The 18,538-nt window shown below is 29.3% G+C and overlaps 1 protein-coding gene across 1 annotated transcript; it reads right to left on the bottom strand.

Moving 5' to 3' along the window:
• Positions 1 to 5,460: 5,460 nt before the first annotated feature.
• On the bottom strand, positions 5,461 to 16,195 carry LOC113368251 (glutamic acid-rich protein-like). Its single transcript, XM_026609812.1, has 3 exons — positions 14,515 to 16,195; positions 13,338 to 13,427; positions 5,461 to 5,809 (listed from the first exon to the last, which is right to left on the bottom strand). The coding sequence occupies exons 1-3, from the start codon at positions 16,189 to 16,191 to the stop codon at positions 5,570 to 5,572; spliced, it is 2,007 nt and encodes a 668-aa protein (XP_026465597.1). The 5' UTR covers positions 16,192 to 16,195; the 3' UTR covers positions 5,461 to 5,569.
• Between the last annotated feature and the right edge of the window lie 2,343 nt (positions 16,196 to 18,538).

The raw sequence follows: 18,538 nt of genomic DNA, 5'->3' as shown, positions 1-18,538 counted from the left end.
CACTTATACTGTGCTTAGCTTAGCGGCATTTTCACATTTTTCAATAGTTTTCACAAAAGTTAAAAAGTGTGCTCTGTATAGTCAAAGTCTAAACGCATTTGCAAATAATTCTGTGCGACATTTTCACTTATTACTGTGCTTAGATTGGCGGCATTTTCACATTTTTCAATAGTTTTCACAAAAGTTAAAAAGTGTGCTCCGTATAGTCACAGTCTAAACGCATTTGCAAAAATTCTGTGCGACATTTTCACTTATACTGTGCTTAGCTTGCGGCATTTTCACATTTTTCAATAGTTTTCACAAAAGTTAAAAAGTGCTCTGTATATTCACAGTCTAAACGCCTTTGCAAATAATTCTGTCGACATTTTCACTATACTGTTGTGATTAGCTAGCGGCATTTCAATTTTTCAATAGTTTCACAAAAGTAAAAAGTGCTCCTGTATAGTCACAGTCTAAACGCATTTGCAAATAATTCTGTGCGACATTTTCACTTATACTGTGCTTATATTGGCGGCATTTTCACATTTTTCAATAGTTTTCACAAAATTTAAAAAGTGCTCCTGTATAGTCACAGTCTAAACGCATTTGCAAATAATTCTGTGCGACATTTTCACTTATACTGTGCTTAGCTTGGCGGCATTTTCACATTTTTCAATAGTTTTCACAAAAGTTAAAAAGTGCTCCTGTATAGTCACAGTCTAAACGCATTTGCAAATAATTCTGTGCGACATTTTCACTTATACTGTGCTTAGCTTGGCGGCATTTTCACATTTTTCAATAGTTTTCACAAAATTGAAAAAGTGCTCCCGTATAGTCACAGTCTAAACGCATTTGGGTAAACATTTGCACCAGAGTGACGCATAGACTGTGCTTAGCCTGGGTAATTTTTTGAATTTTTAATCCAAAATTACGAAAATATTTTAAAAAAAATTAGAAGCAAATTTTTTTCCAAAAGCAATTATTTTGTTGAAACAAGCAGAAAGTTCTTTGAATCATTTAAATCGGACGCTCAGTTCTCTCAAAAACTGCCATTTTTTTAATATTTAGCTCTGTATCTCCGAAACTGCTGGGCCTACCTTTGCCAAAAACTAATAACCACTTTTCCCCGTCATTACGAACTGAGAGTTTTTAGATCATTCAAATCCGACACTCCGTTCTCTCAAAAACTCGATTTCTATTTTCTGCACTCTTTGCTCCGTATCTCCGTAACGGCTGGACCTGCCTTTGCCAAAAACTAATCAGCACATCTCCCTATCAATAGGAATTGAATGTTTTTTGAACCGGTTTTTCAAATCGGTTGATCCGTACACCCGAATACGTAGACGAAAAATTGTATCCATACATACATACACACACACATTCATTTAGTTTCTGAGGTATGCCCCTTAAAAATGTTCAGAAACCTTCAAAACGTCGAGAAATGCAAAAATTTTCATTTTCGATTTTCGGCCCATTACTATAACTACCTACGGGAAATTAAAGAGATTTTCATTACATTTCCTACTGACCTTTATCGACATATTCGACGGCATCTTCTTCTCATTCGAGTCTTTCGGTCTTTCGGTGCAACATCAGAGGCACTCTTTTTGCTTTCGCTGCTACTAATGCTCTTCACCTTCCTAATTTTGTTATCAAAACTGGCGATGCTAGTATCATTCTTCACCTTCTTGATGATCTTAGGTTGTTTCTGGAATTTCAGATAGTAGTAGTTCTCGTATTCCTGCAGAATCGTCTCCAAATCTATATTGTCGCACACTTGGAAGGTCTCGGACAGTTGTCCTTCTTGAAATAGCGTCTCGGATGTTAGACGGAAGCCGTTGTCTCGCAGATAGTGGGAAATTAGGTAGAGGACGTTGCGTTTGCGTTCTTGGATCTTTTTCTCTTCCTAGAAAAAGGATAATGGATAATTATGTTATATTCATACATGATGAATAAACATACACGTAAATAGTCTGGACTGCAAGTAGTAAAACTTCTTTAGGCGCGACTAGTGTATAAATCCGTACAAAAGCAACGGAAATAGCGTTACCCACCACTCATTCACTCTCGACCATATCTTTCAACACGAGTCGATTGGGATTAGTCGTTGTGTATGTGAATAGAATCCTGTCGTTGTAAGATTACCGATATCAACAAGGAAATCGGCATAGATATTTTTTTTTTTTATTTTGGATATAATTTACATCTGTCCAATGGACATTAGGTAAATTTTATGAATAGCAAAATAACAAAGAAGCTGTCTGCAAATAAACTATTAAATGCTTGAGAGGGTGTACAGTTGCGGCATAGATAAATAAACATTTTAAAATTACATCGCACTACAAATCTTGATTTAATGAAAAATGCCTGAAAACATTTGTGCTGTGTACTAGGGAATGCGATACCGGTAAACCGCCCGATTTTCGGTGGTATTAATACCGGAATTTACCCTAAAAATATCGGTATTTTCGGTATTTTTACATAAGCGCTATTTGATACAAAATACACTAAAGTTTAATTTTCTCGGAACAAATTTATCTTTAAATTCTACAATCGCATAAACAGCTATATCTTCAAGTGATTCTATAAGATAAACAAATGTCAAATATTATCTCAACTCGTCATTAAACTGAATATTTATTGCTTTCCAAAGGGCTTCATATCGCGTTTAATAAATAGAATTGGACTGATAGATAATGATGTTTGTATCATCTTTTGTAAAAATGTAACGGTTTTTTAAGTGATATTTGCGCCAAATATTTTATATCATACAGATTACCTCTGCGTAATCTTTATTTTGTTTCTAACTTTATATATAATAATTATGATAATTACTAAATATTTTTGCTTCTCATTACAATTTAAAAATATTATTTTTCGAAGACGTTTAGAAGCTTGAAAATACTATAGAAGCATCACATTGTTTTAAATGACAATACTCAACAATTATAGTAACTTATTGTTCGTCTTGACAAAGTATCAGATCTTAAATTAGTGTAGAAAAATAAATTTTTTTTTAATATTCGAGATTATGCTAATCTAACACATCGGATACAGACAATACAGTATATTATAATAATGTAAGAAATATGTTTTTTTATGAGTTTTCGGTCTTTCTTATTCATAAGTTTGTTTTCGTGAAAAGTCTCAATATACTCGATAGTGATAATGAATTAATTAAATTGGATATACTTTTGTTAAATTATTCTTTAAATTACTTATTGTTTTATTTTATTGTTTAGTTGAATATAGTTGTAGTTGTATATACATTTTTTTATATTGTACTAGTAACTTTCAATTTTGTTTACGTTTGTTTAAGATAATAAAAATACCGGTAATTTACCGGTATTCCGGTTTAAAAATGAAAAATTGCCGAAATACCGGTATTGAAATTTTCCATCGGTATTGCATTCCCTAGTCCAGACTCTAGACTGCAAGTTTACGATTTTTACCTTAAAGAAGTTGCATGAACTTTCTGAAATCTAACAAAACGATTTAATTTTTTTTTTGTTAAAATATTTTGAAATTGAATTTATAATTTAACAATAAGTGTCGCTCACTTGACGACACATGACAAGTATATTCATCAAACACAAAGTAAGTTGCTAATGGTAAGATGTACGATAAATAATATTTTTATTTATTATTACGAATATTCTCATCATACTCCATGATGAGTATATTCGTCAAACACAGAGTAAATTGCTGTTGGTAAGATGTAAGTACGGTAAATGATATTTTTTATTTATTATTACGATATAATGCTCCATGACGAGTATATTCGTCAAACACAGATCAAGTTGCTATTGGCATGTACGATGAATGATATTTATTATTTACTATAATTACGAATATACTCGTCATACTACTCTATGGCGAGTATAATTCGTCAAACACAGAGTAAGTAACCTTAACCTTAACTTCCCGTAGGGTAATCGCAAAAAAAATGTAAAATGAAACATTTTATATATCTTTACGTTTCAGAAGTTTCTGAACATTTTGGCATACCTTAGAAAAAATGAATTTCGGGAACACCGATCAACCGATTTGAATAATTCAAAAAACATTCGATTCGTATTGATACGGAGATGTGGTGATTATTTTTTGGCAAAGGCAGGTCTAGCCGTTTCGAAGATACGGGCAAGAAGCGACAAAAAATGGTAACTCAGTTTTTAAGAGAACGGAACGTCCGATTTTAATAATTCAAAAAACATTTTACTTGTATTGATGATATGAAGAATTTATTAAACTTTTGGAAATGCAGGTCTATCGGTTTCGGAGATACTGAAGAAAATGTAAAGAAAAATGATATTGCACATCAAATTATCAGATATTTTAAACATGTGTACTAATTTTGTTGCAATTTTTTCGGGGTTCTGTACCTAAACTTTTAATTTCTGAAGTTCACTTATACGGTTCTAACAAATTACAAAATTTTCAGACATTTCTTAAGGCAAATTTCTGGAACTTCCAGTACCAAAAATTATTTTTTTTTTAGATTAACATTTTGGAAAAAAATTAACTCTGAGAAATTAGATTTTTGAGAAACTATAAATTTGACAACTTACTTTCTTTTTGACAAATTACTTTCTTTTGAAAAACAAAATTTTTTTTTTGAAGACAAAAAATTTTTTTGAAAAAAAATGATTTCTTCATTTTGACATATTTTGGAAATCCTGAACTTTTTTTTCAAAGCAAACGTACTGCTTTAACTGCATAGAGACAAAATATAAAGCGCGTAAGCGCCGCGTCGCTGTCTAACGGATAAACATTGGTACGGAACCCATAGGAATGTAAACCAAATTTATACTCATTGTTAAAATCTCTATAAAATATCTGATAATTTGATGCGCATATGTCTAATGATCATTTTTGACCGCCAGATGGCGTTTTTTTTTTACTTTTTTTACTAGATCTCCGAAACCACTAGACCTGCCTTCATGAAAATGTTTTTTGAATTATTAAAATCGGATGCTCCGTTCTCTTAAAAACCGAGTTACCAGTTTTGGCACTTTTTGCCCCGTATCTTCGGAACGGCTAGACCTGCCTTCGCCAAAAACTAATCAGCACGTCTCCTTAGCAATACGAATAGAGTGTTTTTTATTTATTCAAATCCCTTTATCCGTGTTTCCGAAATCGTCGACGAAAATTTGTATCCGCACATGCATACACACACACACATACATCCATTTTTTCTAAGGTATGCCAAAATGTTCAGAAACCTTTGAAACGTAAAGATATATAAAAATTTTCATTTTCGATTTTTTTGCGATTACTATAACTTGCCCTACGGGAAGTTAAAAAATAATTAATTTAGGAAAAACTTTAACATCATAACCTTAACATTTATGTAATTTGCAAACAAATAGAAAACTCTTGATATGTTACTCCTGCATTTATTTCTACACTTATATGATTACAATGTCAAAACAAATGCATAAAAATCAAATTTCCATACATCGATATAAATCTTCTCTTCTGGCAAACGTTTTCTCTCAGACTTAGACATCACATCAGTCAATACAACCCAACAGTCGACAATAATAATATAACAATAGCATAAAAATTTCATTTATTAATAATACTAAATCTATTCATCCCGGTGCTTCTTAGCACCATCTTTTCCTTTGGCTTTGTTCCTTCGAGCGTTCCTGCTCTGTGTTTGTTTTACGCTTCCTGCAAGCATTCCTTGTTTCCTCATTGCGCCCAGTTTGAAATTTTTTTGTTTGACAATTTTTTTGGCCTCTGCACTCTTTTTGTGACCAGGTTGGGTGTAGAGGACGTTTATTCGACGACCACCTACCATCGAATGATGGAGGGATAAAGCTCTCTAAAAAATAAATAGAAAATTATATTAATACAATTATTTATATATTTATATGAATATTTATAGTTAAATAAATATTTATACTTATTTAAATATTTGTATTCAATAACTAAAACTAATAATTCATTAGTAATTCATGAACTTTATAAAATTACTAGCAAACCCGACGAACTCCGTTTCGCCACCACATGGTTTCGTGAGAAAGATGAAGAAATTTTTTGTTCGTTTTATATTTGAAAAGGAAAAATTTGATTTTATTATACAACAGTAATGAATTTATTTCGATTACAAAAATGAAGTGTATTTTAGTTGAACTTCTCTAAGTAAATGAAAGTGAATCAGCAAATTATCCGTTTCATTGAAGTGCTCTTTGGTAAACCACATTTTTTGTTTTTTGGTCTGACGTTAACACAAACAAAACGGATGGTTTTCCAACTCGTGAACAGGCAACGTATAACTGCCCATGTGAAAAACAATGATTTTCTAAATAATCTATTTGAAATTTATCCCGCAAACACAATTACAATCGTTTGAAGTCAAACGGAAGGCCAGTCGGAATCATTGGTATGTCACCAAATCGCCAGCAATTTTTGATTGAATGGTGAAATTCAGTGCGTCTACATCATTATACTTTACGGCAAGAATTGCTCGTTGACTTAACCAAGCACAATTCTGATAAGTCTCACTAATGTCATTACTCGAATTTTTAATTACGGTGCGTGAAGTTCCAGCAATTTGCATTAGGGCACGATGCCATCCACCACTAATTTTCTTAGTGACCTTTCCAACAAATGCAAAATTGTCGAAATCAGTTCGTGCGTTCTGGAGTTATTTCGTCAGGAAATATATAGAAGATAAAATATTTATACTTATTTAAAACTAATAATTCATTAGTAATTCATGAACTTTATAAAATTATTAAATTAATTTTGATCATTTAGAGAACTATTTTATATTTTTTCTTTAAGATTATACGCTCGAACATAAACTCTTCTAAATTTAACTTAAAGATATTTAGTTGAAATGTGAAGCAAACGGATTTAATTTATAAATTTTGTTTTTGGAAAGATATGCAACATAAAATTAACAAGAAAAATTATGTAGAACAGTTGAAACATAAAAGTGCCTCACTAATGCTACAATAACTAATTTTATACAATATTTTAATATCCAAGTGTACAAACCTTTTTTACTAGATTTTAGTAAATTTTATCTAGTTTTTACTGATGTAAACAAATTATAATATCCGAGAAGAAAATCAAAAGTTATTTGAAGAAAAGTAAAAAAATGCGACTCTATTCCCAATTCCCAAACTTCATATACATATAATGCGAATTATCAAAAAACTAAAGTCCGCATTTCAATTACGAATTATTCAAAATTTTGATATCAAAATGTGTATAACAGTTTTTACTGGATTTTAGTAAATTTTATCTAGTTTTTACTGGTGTTAACAAATTATAATGTCCAAGAAAAAAATCAAAAGTTATTTAAAGAAAAGTGAAAAAAAATAGTACTCCATTCCCAATTCCCGAACTCCATATACATAATGCGAATTATCAAAAAACTAAAGTCCGCATTTCAACTACAAATTTTTGAAAATTTCAATATGCAAATGTATATTACGATTTCTACTAGAATTTAGTAAATTTTATCTAGTTTCTACTGAGTTACTGATGTAAACAAATTATAATGTCCGAGAAGAAAATCAAAAATTATTTGAAGAAATGTAAAAAAATGTCCTAAATATTGCAAATGATCACATTTGCATATTTTTCAATAGTTTTCTCACAAAATTGGAAAAGTGCTACAACAGTCTTATCGCACTCGGGTAAACATTTGTACCAGAGTGGCGCTTAGACTGTGCTTAGCTTAGAAACAATTTTTTTTTTCAAAAGCAATTTTTTCTTGAAACAAGCAGAAAGTTCTTTGAATCATTTAAATCGGACGCTTAGTTCTCTCAAAAACTGCCATTTTTTCAACATTTTGCTCGGTATCTCCGAAACCGCTGGCCCTACCTTTAAATAATAATAACCAATTTAAATAGTAATAACCACTTTTCCCCATCATTACGAACTAAATGTTTTGTAGATCATTCAAATCCGATACTCAGTTCTCTCAAAATCTCGATTTTTATTTTCGGCACTCTTTGCTCTGTATCTCCGTAACGGCTGGACCTGCCTTTGCTAAAAACTAATCAGCACATCTCCCTATCAATAGGAATGGAATGTTTTTTAAACCATTCAAATCGGTTGATCCGTGCGCCCGAAAACGTGGACGAAAAAATGCGGACATACAAAACACACACACACACATCCATTTAGTTTCTGAGGTATGCCAGTAAAATGTTCAGAAACCTTCAAAACGTCGAGAAATGCAAAAATTTTCATTTTCGATTTTCGGCCCATTACTATAACTAACCTACGAGAAGTTAAAAATGAATCTGACTGTTTTGATTTATATACCATCCTACAACTCAATCATTTCTAGTTTAATAAAATAATTATCTCCCAGATCAATAATTCGAGTTAAAAGATAATCACTTAATTTAATTACCATTTGCTAGTCTCCTAGATGATGCATAACCAGTATATTTGGTCCATCGACAAAACACACAGAATCTCAATCCCATCATTTCTAAATATTCTCTTTATCAATCGAGAAACATCATCCCATCTTAGTCTGTCCAAGCCGCAACCAATTTTTGGCATAGCCAATTTAGTCACATTATTTTTCAGCATATGCTTCCTCATGTTCTTCAAACGATGATTCTAAAGCTTCTATACAAGGCTTACCAGAACTTCTTTGTTTCGTTACTAAATAGTAAATAAACCTTTGGTTATCTTTAAGGTATGCAAAGCCACCTGTTCGGGGTCTTTGTAGTAATAAATCTGCAACTCTTCCAAATCTATAACGGAATTGTAAAGCAATGCCTGCACCCATGATGAAGTCTTCGGCACACAATGGCATAGAGAGTAGTCTTCGGGGACTTCGAAGAGGTCTTGGGGGATTTCAGAATAATTGAAATCAGGGTGGTCACTTATTTCAACACTTGACACATTTTTCCTTTGATCTCGAGTACTATTACTGGTAACTTTATTTGATACAGAACTTTCTGAGGAGCTACTGGTATTATCAGATTCATATTTACTTTTATGAGATTTCTTTGCTTCAGATCTACGAGATTTCTTATCTTGGTGGTCCAGTTTTGGTTTGCGATTTTTGGCTGTTGATGTCCAATTTTCATCACTTGATGACGATTCAAAAATTGGAGGTTCTTCAGACATCGTAATATCATCCCAAGATCTTGTTGGAGAGACCTGTTCAATATTTTGTTCAAGAGCATTTTTCAAGAGCTTAGGTTGAAGTTTCTTAACATTAGATTCATGCAACACATTTTTCCTTCGATCTCGAATACTATTACTGGTAACTTTATTTGATACAGAACTCTCTGAGGAGCTACTTATATCATCAGATTCATATTCATATTTAGTTTTATGAGATTTCTTTGCTTCAGATCTACGAGATTTCTTGTCTTTAGATTTATGTGATTTTTTTCTACCAGACTTATGTGATTTTCTGTGTTTATGTTTACCCATGTCTACTATTTAATAATCACCACTATATATTTAGTAAAGTTAAAACGGATTTTTCACAAAAATTATTAAATACTAAAGTATTAATTTTCCTGGCAATATATAATTCCTTATTAAACCATTTTAATGGTAAGATTTACAAAAATTCTTTCCATGTCTACTTATTACTATTTAATAATAACCACTATTTTTTTGGTAAACTTAAAATGAATTTTTCACAAAAATTATTAAGTAATAAAGTATTAATTTTCCTGGCAATTTATAATTGCTTATTAAACAATTTTAACGGTAAGATTTACAAAATTTCTGTCCATGTCTATTTATTACTGTTTAATAATAACCACTATTTTTTTTGGTAAAGTTAAAATGGATTTTTCACAAAAATTATTATTTAATAAAGTATTAATTTTCTTGGCAATTTATAATTGTTTATTAAACAATTTTAACGATAAGATTTATAAAATCTCTGTCCATGTGTATTCATTACTATTTAATAATAACCACTATTTTTTTGGTAAAGTTAAAACGGAGTTTTCACAAAAATTATTAATTATTAAATTAATAATTTTCCTGGCAGTTTATACTTGCTTATTAAACAATTTTAACGACAAGATTTACAAAATTTCTGTCCATGTCTATTTATTACTATTTAATAATAACCACTATTTTTTTGGTAAACTTAAAATGAATTTTTCACAAAAATTATTAAGTAATAAAGTATTAATTTTCCTGGCAATTTATAATTGCTTATTAAACAATTTTAACGGTAAGATTTACAAAATTTCTGTCCATGTCTATTTATTACTATTTAATAATAACCACTATTTTTTTGGTAAAGTTAAAACGGATTTTTCACAAAAATTATTAATTAATAAATTAATAATTTTTTGGCAATTTATAATTGTTTATTAAACAATTTTAATAGTAAGATTTACAAAATTCTGTCCATGTCTATTTATTACTATTTAATAATAACCACTATTTTTTTGTAAATTAAAATAGATTTTTTTTACAAAAATTATTATTAAATAAAGTATTAATTTTAATATTGGCACTGGCAATTATAAGTGTTTATTAAACAATTTTACCGGTAAGATTTACAAAATTTTTGTCCATGTCTATTTATTACTATTTAATAATAACCACTATTTTTTTTGGTAAAGTTAAAATGGATTTTTCACAAAAATAATTAAATAATAAATTAATAATTTTCCTGGCAATTTATAATTGCTTATTAAACAATTTTAATAGTAAGATTTACAAAAATTCTTTCCGTGTCTATTTATTACTATTTGATAATAACCACTATTTTTTTGGTAAAGTTAAAACGGATTTTTCACAAAAATTATTAATTAATGAAGTATTAATTTTCTTGGCAATTTATAAGTGTTTATGAAACAATTTTAATAGTAAGATTTACAAAATTTCTGTCCATGTCTATTTATTACTATTTAATAATAACCACTATTTTTTTGTAAAATTAAAATAGATTTTTTTTACAAAAATTATTATTAAATAAAGTATTAATTTTAATATTGGCACTGGCAATTTATAAGTGTTTATTAAACAATTTTACCGGTAAGATTTACAAAATTTCTGTCCATGTCTATTTATTACTATTTAATAATAACCACTATTTTTTGGTAAAGTTAAAATGGGTTTTTCACAAAAATGATTAAGTAATAAAGTATTATTTTCCTAGCAATTTATAATTGCTTATTAAACAATTTTACCGGTAAGATTTACAAATTTTTTGTCCATGTCTATTTGTTACTATTTAATAATAACCACTATTTTTTTGGTAAAGTTAAAATGGGTTTTTCACAAAAATTATTAAATAATAAATTAATAATTTTCCTGGCAATTTATAATTGTTTATTAAACAATTTTAATGATAACATTCACAAAAATTTTTTTCTTTATTTTTATTTATTTATTTTACCGAAGACTATTTGATACTATTTAATAATGACTATTTTTTTAGAATCAACAATTGCTAAATTAACAATTAGCAATTTTTTTGATTATAATTAGAAGTTTCAGTCACCAAAAAAAACGAAAAAGACCCTGATATTTTTGTAAATATTAAATGGATTTCATTTAAAATTATTAATTATTCAACAAATTATTAATTTTTCTGACAACTTGTAAGTGTTTATTAGACATTTATTTGGATCAGATTCACAAGATTTCTTTCCTTTATTTTCAATTCATTTTACCCAAAACAATTTGTTACTATTTAAAAATCACTACTATTTTTAGAAATCAACATTTGTTAACAATTAACATTAACAATTAGCAATTTTTTGGATATTATAATTATAAATTTCAATCACCAAATGTGCACAGCATTATACGAAAAAAGGCACTAATATTTTTGTAAATTTGAAATAAATTTTTCAGAAATTAATAATTAATTAACAAACTATTAATTTGCGTGGAAATTTATAATAGTGTATTAAACTTGCACACGATTAATTGATCACATTTACAAGATTTCTTTCCTTGACTACTTAAATACGATTTAAAAATCGCCACAATGTTTTTTATAATTTTATAATGCTTTTTATAAAATTAATAATTAATAAATTATTATTTCAAATGAATTATTTTATTTTCAGTCACCAAACGTGCACAGTTTTATACAGAAAAGAGACTGAGCGTCATTCGACCATTCGAGCTGAAGAGATAAGAAATACTAAACTAATAAATAGGGAATTCCCAGAAAACCTTTCGTACAACCAGTGCAGTCCAACCTTTCCGTAAAAAGAATTGTGGCGCCAATTTTAAATTTAATTTAATTTAATGAACACTGAATTATTATAATTTAATTATAACGCTATAAATCATTAAAAATTATACATAACTAGTGGGGTGTGTGGCATCGTGCCTTAAGGCAAATTGCTAGAACTTCCCGTACCGTAACGAAATGTTCGAGGAATACTGAATGTTTTCAAATAGATTATTATAGATATTGTAACATTGTCTAATATTTATAAGAATTATATAAACTGAATCGCAAAGTTGGAATTATTTGTTTGAAGTATATTATAACTTTAGGCAGAATTAAAAATAAAATCTGAATTATTTTCGATATACCAAAAAATTTCAATCATTATTTCACAAATCAATTATTTTGTTAAAACTAATGTGTTATTTTTTACACATTTAGCTCCGTATCTTCAAAATGGCTGGGCCTGCCTTTGCCAAAAACTAATAAACACTTCTCCCAATCATTATTACTAATTGAATGTTTTTAGATCATACAAATCGGATGATCCGTTCTCTCAAAAACTCGATTTCTATTTTCTGCACTCCTTTGCTCGTTATCTCCGTAACTGCTGGACCTGCCTTTGCCAAAAACTAATCAGCACATCTCCCTATCAATAGGGATCAAATGTTTTTTTAAACCATTCAAATCGGTTGATCCGTGCGCCCGAAAACGTGGACGAAAAAATACAAAAAACACAACACTTTCTGAGGTATGCCAAAACGTTCAGAAACCTTCAAAACGTCGAGAAATGTAAAAAATTTCAATTTCGATTTTCGGCCCATTACAATAACTTACCCTACGGGAAGTTAAAAAATACGATTTTTCGTAAATTCGAAAAATTCGTTCGGAAAATTTTACGTAACTAAAAATACACGTAATATTTGGTCGGGGAGGAGGGTAATTTTAAATATCGCCAAAGGGGAGTCCAAAAATCCCTAAAAAAATGGATCACGTGATTATTGGACGCCCCCACAGTTTTAACTTTTCTTCTAATAACTTAACTTTCATTCCGGATTATTGATAAATTATTTAAATTAGTAAAATACAGATAAAATTTACTAAATCAAGGTATAATTGTGTTAATAATATTGTTAATTTCAAATTATAGCTAAATTCGAATTATAGTAAAAATTGTCTATATACTTGTATAATTTTTAATTACCTGATAACTTTCTGGATCTGTAAGCTCGACATATGCAAATCCTTTCGGCCTATTAGAACCCTTTTCTTTAACTATACGGACATCTCTAATCTAAAAAAAATTAAACATCAGTATTCAAAATAATAATTACAAAGATAAATATATATTAGGGTGGTCCTTAATATGGTCATTTTCGAATTTTCTTGCTACCAGGGGCTTCAAAATTGATAAAAAACAATTCTCTGAAAGTTTTGGCTTTGAATATTGTCTTTTAGATAGTGCGCAATTCAATCAAAGCATGGAAAAAATTTCAAAAATTTTAAAAATATTTTTTAGATATAAATGAACGAGTTTTATTCAAAATTCGACGCTCTACAAAACAAATTATAAAAAATCTGTTTTGCAGAGCGTCGAATTTTCAATAAAAGATGACACAAATTGTCACTTTTAAGGGGCACAACTAGTGTGAAATTTTCAAAAAATCGAATTTTTAATTTTTCCATTATTACCCAAAAACAATTGATCCGATCACTATCGAATTTTTTTTACATGTTCTATATATAGTTCTCCGTAAAATGAACTATCGATTTTTTGATCGGATCAAAAATCGAATTTTGGCAGTCCAAAAACGACCAAAATTTTGGGTAAAATTCGACTTTTTTTTAAAAAACGCCTTCATTTTGTCAATTTTTGATTTTTTTTTCTTCATCGTAGTTCATTTTACAGACAATATTATCTAGTTCAACGAAATTTTTTTTTTTATTTCATCCACGTAGAAGGCCGGAATCACTGCAGCAGTGAAGGGCCTTTTTTTGTCGCGCCGTTGGAGATCGACGATAACTTAAAAAATATTTAATTTTTTTCTTCAAAAATTTTACTATGTATTCTTAAAACATGTATAAATATATTCCTAAAATTTTGAAATGATTGATAAAGTAGTTTTTTTTAATATAAATTCCCAAAATCACCCTTTTTTTAGGCGGTTACGCTAGTTGTGCCTCTTTTGTCGCTAAGTTATACCTAAAAAAACATTTTTAAAATTTTGATTAAATTGCGGACTATCTAAAAGTTAATATTAAGAGCTAAAACGTTTAGAGTATTTTTATTTATCAATTTCGAAGCATTTGAGCTCCTGGCAGCAATAAAATTCGAAAATGTCCATATCAAGGACCACCCTAGTATATATATATTGGCTTACCTGTCCTGCTTTATCAAAATGTGTTTTCAAAGTATCCTTATCGATAGTATACGGTAAATTACCTACAAAAACAACATATCGAGCATTCTTTCCAACTAGTTGTTTCAATTTCTCCGGATCGAGTTCCTTTTTCTGTGGTTGCTCTTTCGGGTTCTTATTTTTATTTGCGCCATCTTTTTTATCTTCAGTTTTGTTTAAAATATTTAGGAATTTCTTTTGTGTTTTATTATCGACTTGTTTTGATTGTTTCTTTGTATCTGCAGGAACTGGTTTAACGTCGTCGTCATCGTCATCGGAGTCTTCAATAGTCATTTGGGAATCATCAAGAGTTTCGTCATGGGTGTCAGCCTCGTCTTCCTCGTCCTCGTCAGATTCATCATCAACTTCTTCAGATTCATCATCGACTTCTGTTGCTTCTTCATCGTCATCATCAGATTCTTCGGCTTCATTATCAACTAGTGAATCTTCAGCTTCAGCTTCAGCATCATCATCATCATCGTCATCATCATCTTCCTCGACTTCCATCTCATCACTTTCCTCATCCTCGTCTTCAGAATCCATAGGTACATCGGCCTTAAGTTTTTTGGTAACCTTATCAGCTTTTATCATACGTTCGACTTCGTAATCAGATTCAGCATCCTCATCATCATCATCAACGTCAACGTCTTCTATAGGTCTTTTACTACCTTTACCCTTGACTTTTTCAGGTTCCTTCGCCTTCGGCTTAGATTTAGTCTGCTGAAGCCGTTGCTCACACTTCTTGGTATCCTCTTCCCAAATTTCATTCTGTAATTTCTGGTCAGCGATTTCCTTCGCGATTTTACCATCACGTCGTTCCTTGCGTTTAACGGATTTGGATACAGTTTTAGTGGTTTGCTTGTCATCTTTTTTAGCGACTTCATCGGTTTTGCCTAAAGCCAATTTTTCCAGTTTTTTCAACTTGCGCAGACGTCTCTTTCCTGAATTGGTGTTAGGTTCTCCGATGTCTGCTATTTTTTTTTGGATGGACTCCAGGTTTAGTTCGTCGGGTTTGATGATGCCTTCTTTGGCTTGTGCTACTTTTTCTTTGAAGACTTGGAGTTTTTTCTTTGTCTTCTCGCGTTTTTTCTGGCGTTTGTTCTTGATGGGGTCGTCGACGGATTTTGTTGAATCGTTTAGGGATGTATCAGATGTAACAGTAGTCTGTGGTTTTTGTTCTTTGTTCTTCTTATTGCGTGATCTGGTCTTTTTCTTTTTACCCTGCTGTTGGACAGGACTACTTTTATTGACTTCCTGCTTATTGTTAGAGTCCTGTTTATTTGAATTTGATTCCGACTTATTTTTATTGAACTCCGTCTTAGTTTCTGGTTTATTCTGATTACTTTCTAGCCCTTTATTTTTCTTATCCTTCTTATTTGATTCCTCCGGCTTATTTTCTGGTTTATTATGACTACTTTCTAGCCCTTTATTTTTCTTATCCTTCTTAGCAGGTTTAGCATTGACTAGTTTATCCAAATCAGAAACTTTCGGCTTCGGTAAAGCATCACCATTCACCTTTTTATTAAATTGTCCTCCATTCTGCTGATTTTTATTCTCCTGTTTTGGTTTATTGTCGCGCTTCCTTTTGTTTTTATTACCAACCTTATTATTATTATTCTGCTGATGTTTTTGCGGAGATTGAGTCTTCACCACACCCATTTCTGAAAATCAGCCAAAATTGGAAAAAAAGAAAAAACATTATATGTTATCAGAAACCAACTCCACATAACTTTACTTTTTTCAATATGACAATCAAATACGATAAATTTTCACTTTGATAAATTAAATTTTGTATAAAACTTGTTTCAACATTTATTAACTTTCCGAAGGAGAAGTATATGTTTTCATCAAAAAATCCGATTCGCTAATTTTATGTTTTCTCCTCGACGTTTCAAGCCATTCTGAATCGAATGAGACCAAATTTAAGGAAAAAGTATGTGTGTGAACAGATTTTTTTTAAATTCGTAATTAGTATTAAAATAAATCTTTAAAAAATTATAAAATTATGTTAGATGCTCAAAATAGGTTGGAATATTTATGCGAAGTCTTTGAAAAATAATATTTTGTCAGGAAAAGTAAATAAATTGAATTTACATATTAGAACATTTTTAATGAAAATATTAGATTTTTGAAAAAAAAGACTTTTTTGAAATTAAAAACATTTAAAAAGTGTTTTATTATTAACTTCCCGAAGGAGAAATTTATGTTTTCATCAAAAATTCCGATTCGCTAATTTTATATTTTCTCGACGTTTCAAGCCATTCTGAATCAAATGAGACCAAATTTAAGGAAAAAGTATATGTGTGCGTGTGTGTGAACAGATGTTTTTAAATACGTAATTAGTATTAAAATCAATCTTTAAAAAATTTGAAAATTCTGTTAGATTCTCAAAATAAGTTGAAATATTTATGCGAAGTCTTTGAAAATAATATTTTATCAGGAAAAATAAATAAATTGAATTACATATTAGAAAAATTTTTATTGTGAAAAAAATTAGTATGGCAACTTGCCTTAAGGCAAATTGCTGGAAATTCCCGTACCAAAAATTTTTTTTTTTTTAAATTTGAAAACTTTGAAAATATTAGATTTTTGAAAAAAAACCTTTGAAATTAAAAACATTTAAAAAAGTGTTTTATTATTAACTTCCCGAAGGGGAAGTTTATGTTTTCATCAAAAAATCCGATTCGCTAATTTTATGTTTTCTCGACGTTTCAAGCCATTCTGAATCGAATGAGACCAAATTTAAGGAAAAAGTATGTGTGTGCGTGTGTGTGAACAGATTTTTTTAAATTCGTAATTAGTATTAAAATCAATCTTTAAAAAATTAGAAAATTATGTTAGATTCTCAAAATAGGTTGAAATATTTATGCGAAGTCTTTGAAGAATAATATGTTATCAGGAAAATAAATAAATTGAATTTACATATTAGAAAAATTTTTAATGTGAAAAAAATTAGTAAGGCAACTTGCCTTAAGGCAAATTGCTGGAAATTCCCGTACCAAAAATTATTTTTTATTTAAAAGAAGTCCTAATTTTTTTTGAAAACTTTAAAATTATTGTATTTGTTGAAATTAAAAACATTTAAAAAAGTGTTTTATTATTAACTTCCCGAAGGAGAAGTTTATGTTTTCATCAAAAAATCCGAATGGCTAATTTTGTGTTTTCTCGACGTTTCAAGCCATTCTGAATCGAATGAGACCAAATTTAAGGAAAAAGTATGTGTGTGTGTGTGAACAGATTTTTTAATTTTTATATTAATAACATAATTAGCAATATGTGAATTCCGTACAATTTTATATTTCTTGGAATATCTTGGAAATTTTGCAAAAACTAGGTAAATTTTTCGTAAAAGTTAGTAAAAACTGTTATATACACTTAATATTAAATTTTGGAATAATTCGTAATATGTGATAATTTATAATATATCTATTTAGAAAAGTTTCAACTCTTCTTCTTCTAATAACTTTTAACATTTATTTTATTCTTTTAAAATTTATTCTGCTAGCATTATATTTTTTTAAAATATTCGAACATTAATTTTAAAGATGTATTAAGTAATAATATGCAAAATTAAAAAAAAATAAAAACAAGTTATATAATTCGGTTGAAACATAGAAGTATGTAAATCTATCACAACGCATTTTATACAAAATTTCGATATCCAAGTGTATATAACAGTTTTTACTAAATTTTAGCAAATTTTATCTAGCTTTTACTGATGTAAACAAACTATAATGTGCAAAAAAAAATAAAAATAATTTGAAGAAAGTAAAAAATGTTCTAGCAAATTATGAAAATTCTAAAGTCTGCTTTCAACTACTACGATTTTTTCAAAATTTCAATATGCAAGTGTATATATCAGTTTTTTATTAGATTTTAGTAAATTTTATGTAGTTTTACTGATGTAAACAAATTATGATGGCCAAGAAGAAAATCAAGTTATTTGGAGAAAAGTAAAATAAAAGCGACTCTATTCTCAACTCCATATACATAATGCAAAATGTAG

The sequence above is a fragment of the Ctenocephalides felis genome, unplaced genomic scaffold (genome assembly GCF_003426905.1).
Source record: "Ctenocephalides felis isolate EL2017-DRISC unplaced genomic scaffold, ASM342690v1 CF-g0.4_SCAFFOLD_01170, whole genome shotgun sequence".
NCBI classification, from domain to species: Eukaryota; Metazoa; Arthropoda; class Insecta; order Siphonaptera; family Pulicidae; genus Ctenocephalides; species Ctenocephalides felis.
This window is presented reverse-complemented; position numbering and strand designations above follow the sequence as displayed.